Raw genomic sequence first — 7055 nt, forward strand, 5'->3', positions numbered from 1 at the left:
AACGCATTCAAAACACAGTCAGCACTTCACTCGCATCAGGAAAACTCAAAATGAAGATCGGGAAGTTGGCAGCTCAACAACGACAGTAGAAAACGCAACGAGGAGAACAAAAGAAAATGGTTTGTTGGACGAACATGAAGAAAATCTATACAGGAACCTACATCAGGGGGAAGCATAAATTGTGTTCAATATAATTGTATATTCGTTCGAGCTATACTACGTCTTTTAATTTGTCCAATCCTGTGTAGGACTTTGAAAACTAATTGGGGCATCAAATTAAATGTGGCATGCAATCGCATATAATATCAGTTTACGCAGCAATTGTTATTTAAATAATAACAGGAGTTAATAATGACATTTTTTTTTCTCCATTATTAACCCCTGATAATAACTCACCAAGACACGCGCGCGCACGCATAAGGATGAACACATTCAAAACGTATATTTACCAAGAATTTAATTATACAAATATTATTACTCATTTTATTCAAAGCCGTAATTACACATAGCAGGAAAATATAGTGCCGACTGTATGTATAACAGGAGTAGATAATAGAGTAGCCTATTATCTACTCCTGATGTATAAATACATACATCACTAAAATAATATTACGAAGACATGTAAAAATCGTAAAACTATCATCGTCATGATTAATTTCAGTTTTAGTGTCACATGTTTTCTACAGGAGCATTTATTCCTCTAAGGAAATTGTAAAAAGTTATATGCTTTTTCATTGTGCTTAATATATAAACAGGAGAGAATAAAAACAAATGTTTTTATTCGTTACTGATATAACCAAAGAGCCTACATTGATATCAATATAGGCTCTTTGATATAACCATCGAACGACTAATCTTCAAATGCTAGATTTACTTGAAATCAATGCTGTATCATATCATGTTTACTTCACACCCTCTCTGATCATAGTCATCCCCTCACACCCTAGGCTGTATATAGCATAACTCCTAGCATGTCACTACCTGTAGCACTGTATACTCTACTCAAAGTACCCTGGCTGAAACCGAAAGTGTTGTTTGTGTCCGACGACAATTTAGCAGCTCCAAAATCCACCCTCTATGCCAAGGGTTGTGCCGTTGACCATTTGGGCTTTGTCACTTAGTAGATAGAGTATTGGTTGGATGACATGCTCAACCTCTGTGTGAAAAGAACAGATGGGACGTGGTGTTCACGAATTACCACTGCAACTGCACGTGCGACGAAAAATAAATTAACACACTGGCGTGTTTGGCTGGCATGCAAAACAAGATGTCTCAAAGTTTTATTAGCACATTTGTTCTCTTCTGAGACTGGATTTATATTACCGCCAAACTTGCATATGACGGATACTGAAAAGACAGGGCAAATGTTGTCTCTATCGTCACATAACTGGTCTATAGTGTAGAGGTAGCTGCTATCACAGGTTTGACTGCAGATTAATTCAGATTTACTGTAGATATAAAATACTCTAGTGAACCATTCTAGAAGCAAACATGAGGTGATAACATTTTCAGTAAATGTGATGTAATGTGTTTCTGGCAACACCTACATTAGAGAAAATACATGCCAATAAAACTTCGTTCACAAAACCTTGTATCAATAGTATATAATAACTAGACAACTAATTTTTTAGACATTATTGATGATATATATATAGCAGGGTTTCTCCCTAGTAATTTCAGAAGGCATGTCGAACAATCAGACAATTCATCTCTGATTACTAATTGGAATCAGTCATGCATGTCATAAGCAGCTCGAATACCCAGGTAAACTCAAATCAGTTAGGGGGTCGTACATATCAAGCTGTGAAAACACAGCATAACCATGTTGAGATTGCCAAAAGTAAACACAGATAAAAATTAGGGTATGTTGATTAGGTAATTCAGGCATGTTGGATGATTTATTGAATGTCGCAAAATCAGCTTCATCTTTGAAGGCATGTCAGACCCAACATGTGTTAAAAACATGTTAGAGGTCTGCAAAGAACCCTGCATAGCATATCTATGCATGCATAATCAACCGGCTGGTGTTTATTAAACACAGCAACCAGCAGATAGCACTACAGATATACGTACACTTCAAAAGATACATCAGAGCTGAAACACTTAAGCCCGGTGCACATTGCCAAACATTTTGCTCAAAAACATTATCGTAGCAATTAATGTTCCATGAAATGTTCGGCAATGTGCGGTGGAAAAAGTCGCCGAACATTTGTTCCGAACAATGTTTCTGAAGATCGGAAATGTTTGATATCTCGAACTCGAACATTGTCCATCGAATGTTCGTCAATGTGCGCTGAATGTCGAACAATTCTAGGAACATTTGTAAAGTAGTAACCAATAGCAGCACGATATGTGGTCACATGATTTTGGTGCCCAATCATGCGCCGATCACGTGACTCTTTACAACACAGCTACTAGACGGCGCCACGAGGTTGTTCGCTGCAAAATGTTCGGCAATGTGCGCTCAGCAATTGTTCACCCGCACATTGCCAAACAAAAACATTTATTCGGGAAAATGTTCGGCAATGTGCGCCAGGCTTCAGAATGATTGTAATTACTTTAAGAATTTATCAAACCTTGTCGCTCCTGCTGCATACCACTACAGTAACATACTAATGTACACAGATGTGCATATAAATCAGTATTAAAAACATGTTTAATAAATATTTATCATAACTACCTAGCTGCTTGAGAAAAGATCTATATTTAACTGCCTGGTATACAAGATGCATACCTGCAAATTGTTGCAGTGGGATCCTACTCAACATTGGGCCAGCCTTGGCTGGGTCACTCCAGGCCATTTTACCCATTTCAGTCAATACGACAATCGGGTTGACAGAATTTACTCGTATCTGCAATGGAAAAAGAAGCAATGTTAAAACTGACAACTGACGAAAAAGAAGGCTAATAGGAAATAAACAAAATAGAACAGGTGCGAGAAACAATCGATGCAATAATTAATTAATCAATGATCATCAATTTTGCTGCACGTGCCTTGTGCGGTCCCAACTCGAGAGCCATCATTTTGGTGAGCATGTCCAGCCCAGCTTTGCTGGAGCAGTAAGCAGTGTGGTTGAGAAGCGCGCGTTGCGAAGCCATGCTTGACACATTGACAATCGCTCCACCCATTTTCCTCGCCACCATGTCTCTAGCGACGACCTGAAGTGATACACATGCTTACTATAACTATATACATAGATTCAAACCTACTAGACACGAACAGGGAGGAAAAAGAATGAACGAACAACTTGCATATATACCTGGCTGGTATATCGCTTTGGGTCTAATAAATAATTGAATGTTACCAGCCACAGCTAGTTCAGTGTGAGTTTGTGCTATACATTTGATGGTGTGTTTGCAGAGGGCAAAGCTTATGTGAATTAATTATTTACTGTATCTTGAATCACTTATTATTGTTTCATTTCATATATATTTGCATTTTACAAATAACTATGATGGTTTAACTGATCTTACTTGTGATACATCAAAAACTGCTCGTAGGTTGATATCTATTACACTGTAAAAAGAAATGACATTTTAAACAATTAATAGCACCCCATGACAATGACGATATGCCTGCACTCAAAATATTACAAAATAAATCATCACACAATGGAATATTTAGCCTCATTGGTGAGAACAAACTATAGTTTAGCTTAAATTAAAACCTAATACCAACACTCCACGTGTATTGTATGTACATTTCTAATGTTGAATGTAAACATTATGTATACGATTTATATTCTTTATCTATCTATAATTACTAAGTTTCATTCCTGTAGTGTGTTAAGCATATAATGAAATGGCTTGCCTGTCAAAGTCTTCTGGTAGTACCTCAAGGAATGGAGCCAGCTTCGATATTCCAGCATTATTTACCAAGAGATGAATTGGCAAAATGCCTTCTATAGCCTTTCTCGTCTGTGCTCTGTCTCCCAGATCAGCAACTACTATTTCTATTCCAGGTATCTATAAGAAAGAAACAACGAGGATAGATGACTCTGAAGAGGATGGATAGACCATCTCTACGAGACACAGGTCCACTGCCACTACTCAATGTGGGTTCAACCAGCCTCATCACTTGATGCCACTGAAATTAAAATTTAGTAACGACTAGGAGTGTAGAAATAGTCTACGAAACTGCATGAAAAACCTTAATTTATATACCTCCTGCTTCAGAGAATGCAGGTTCTCCACACTTTTGCTCAGTGCTATGACATGTGCTCCACAATCAGCCAAAGCCTTGCACAAACCTCTGCCTATACCTGTAAGATTCCAGTGATCATTTATTTCACTCACATACTTTCTCCATGGAAATGTTTGGTGGCAATAAATTGTTTAAACGCCACATACTCTAAGCGATGAAAGAGAACAGGTGTCCTCATTCACAATTACACTGTCACATGTTCTGCCACCTATAGTACTGGGTAGATGGGTTCCTGGTAACTATTGTGCAGGAAACAGATGAGGAACTAATCTAACCACACTGCCTGCTGCAGGAATGCATGCTCCGATTGGTGGACATGGGAACGACAGTATCTATAAGGTCAGAAGCCTAAGATTACTGGACCAACAGTTTTTGGAGTGGTGCTAATGTCCAGCCACTACTAGGGACTGCCCAGTGCCTCAGAATACAGTGTATGACAAGTGGAGAGCATCAAAAGGACCTAAGGGAATACGGGAGGATGAGCCAGGTGCAGGGAGCCCAGGCAGGTAGATCAATAATTGCACCCTATACTTTTTTTTATAATCTGCCACTATTCTAGGTGTCTGTGAATAGCGTTAGATTACATCAATTTTTAGCGCACAATTTATGAGGTCTTTCATCTGACATGTCATGACATATCATACAATATATGATAATGAATCGCGATGATGATGTACACGATGACCGTGACGAGTCCTCTATAAAATTCACTGGCAGCAGGATCAAGTCCACCCCCACCCCAACACACTCACGTTCACACACATATATATATAACACTGGTGTGGCTTCTTCGCTCCCACTACAGGGAATACTGTAGTGGGAGCAAAGGGGCTACACCGGTAGAGCTATGCGTGAGGTGGTGGACTTGATGCCGCTGCCAGTACTCTAGATCATAGCTAAATTACCGTTATAATTTATTAGTAGTCACAGGCACTTGGAACATTTCAATCAAAATGAGGATAAATAAACAATCTCTACGACACAAAAGTTCACTGCACGAACGTTACTGTGCACAAACAATAACACCATAACTTTGTTGCTTGCACCTACTACTACTGTAGTGGCCCTAGGGGTGGCCGCAACTGGAGTCTCCCACGTGCTAAGTCAACATGTAGAATTTATTTGATTTGGGATCATTTTTCTCTCCCATTGTAAAGGCAGGACGGCGATGCAGTACTTAGCAAGAAATCCCACAGCGAAATGAAACAAAGTCTGTATATTTATTTTATTCAATGGATATCTTTATTTATCGCTATACGAATAATATAGACTGAGAGTATCTAAAATATATAGAATATATATACTTATGTTAACGTTTACTTTGCTTATTTTAATTATATGTTTGCCTTATCTAATATCTACTCTAAGTCTTGTAGCCCACAGACGTTGCTCTTCATCAGTTGCCGCCGCTGCTCGTTCGCATTGATAGAAGCGTGGCTCCTTGGACCGTTGGATACCTCGCTCATTGAGTGTGTTGACGCGCTGTTCAAATTGTGATTAAGACCCTTTATTATTTGGTATACCTGCTGGTCGTTTACCCCTTCTTCGTTGGCACTACTCAACTGAGCTCGTGGGTGACTCCTTCTTGCGCTGGCTTGCTCTTTCGAGCTCGTGGTCGGACTCTCCCTCGTTATGTGTTGCTCTCTCGAGCTCGTGGCTGAAAATCGACTTTTCTGTCGCTGGTTCTTTGCGCAGTTCCTCTGTAGGTTGGTTGCACTTCCAAGCTCGTGGCCGTCCTGGCCGAACTGCTTCCTCGATGATTGCATGCTCTTTCAAGCTCGTGGCCGTCCTGACCGAACTAACTTTTACTGGGGAATTGTGGCTGCTTATATAGCAGCCTGGCTGTGATGTACGATCCTGGCAGTACCACCATATGGCCCACCTCCCACATGTGGCTCAGGTGCGGGCAGGTGCCTGGGTGGTGTAACCCCCTTGCCCAGCACACTGGTGATGCAACCCACTGCTTCGATTCCCACATCTGGGAGATGTTATAGTATACCCCTTCCTCGCACTGTTCTCTGTTGCTGGCGAGCTTTATATCTCTGTTGCTGGCGAGCTTTATATATCTGTTGCTGGGGAGCTTTATATATCTGTTGCTGGGGAGCTTTAATTCTATCTCTGTTGCTTGGGAACTTTCTATCTCTGTTACACTGGAACCTTCTATCTCTGCTGCTGGGGAACTTTCAATCTCTGTTAATCTCTGTTACACTGGAACCTTCTATCTCTGCTGCTGGGGAACTTTCAATCTCTGTTGCTGGGAAACTTTCAATCTCTGTTGCTGGGAAACTTTCAATCTCTGTTGCTGGGAAACTTTCAATCTCTGTTGCTGGGAAACTTTCAATCTCTGTTGCTGGGAAACTTTCTATCTCTGTTGCTGGGGAACTTTGTACTTTCTATCTCGGCTGCTGGGGAACTTTCAATCTCTGTTGCTAGGGAACTTTTTATCTCTGTTACTGGGGAACTTTGTACTTTAATTCTATCTTTGTTGCTCGGGAACTTTCTATCTAATTATTTATAACGTAGTTTACCTGTAGCTATTTAAATTGTGTGGTTGTATGACGTCGATCAGCACCGCTGAAATCTCGGCCCAAGGATATAAGAGCTGGCCACCTTTGCACATGTCGCACACTGCGAAAATGAATTGTGGTCAGCGCTTATCTATGTCCATGAACCGAAATCTCCACAGTCCACACTACTACTAGTACTAGTTGTTGCGGACAATTCAGTTCTATAAGGCAGATATTTGAGCCTGATATGTTTCCCTTGCATTGCGCTAACATTGGATCATTGTGCGCGCTAGCTGTCCGCCCTTGACGAGATAGGGCGCTGGGTGGAGAGAGATTATGGGATG

At 40.4% G+C, this 7055-nt stretch overlaps 1 protein-coding gene across 1 annotated transcript in view; it reads right to left on the reverse strand.

Annotated features, from left to right (window-relative positions):
* Window positions 1-440: 440 nt before the first annotated feature.
* The window catches only part of LOC106809771 (L-xylulose reductase-like), a 10317-nt gene continuing 3702 nt past the window's right edge, over window positions 441-7055 (reverse strand). Inside the window, exons 2-7 of the mRNA XM_014812972.1 lie at window positions 4165-4262; window positions 3812-3966; window positions 3475-3517; window positions 2995-3159; window positions 2735-2852; window positions 441-1156 (exon numbers count right to left, since the gene is read on the reverse strand). Of these exons, the coding sequence (XP_014668458.1) occupies window positions 1053-1156; window positions 2735-2852; window positions 2995-3159; window positions 3475-3517; window positions 3812-3966; window positions 4165-4262 (683 nt within the window). The 3' untranslated portion in view covers window positions 441-1052. The remainder of the gene's footprint in view (window positions 1157-2734; window positions 2853-2994; window positions 3160-3474; window positions 3518-3811; window positions 3967-4164; window positions 4263-7055) is intronic.

Source organism: Priapulus caudatus, unplaced genomic scaffold (genome assembly GCF_000485595.1).
Source record: "Priapulus caudatus unplaced genomic scaffold, Priapulus_caudatus-5.0.1 Scaffold383, whole genome shotgun sequence".
NCBI classification, from domain to species: domain Eukaryota; kingdom Metazoa; phylum Priapulida; class Priapulimorpha; order Priapulimorphida; family Priapulidae; genus Priapulus; species Priapulus caudatus.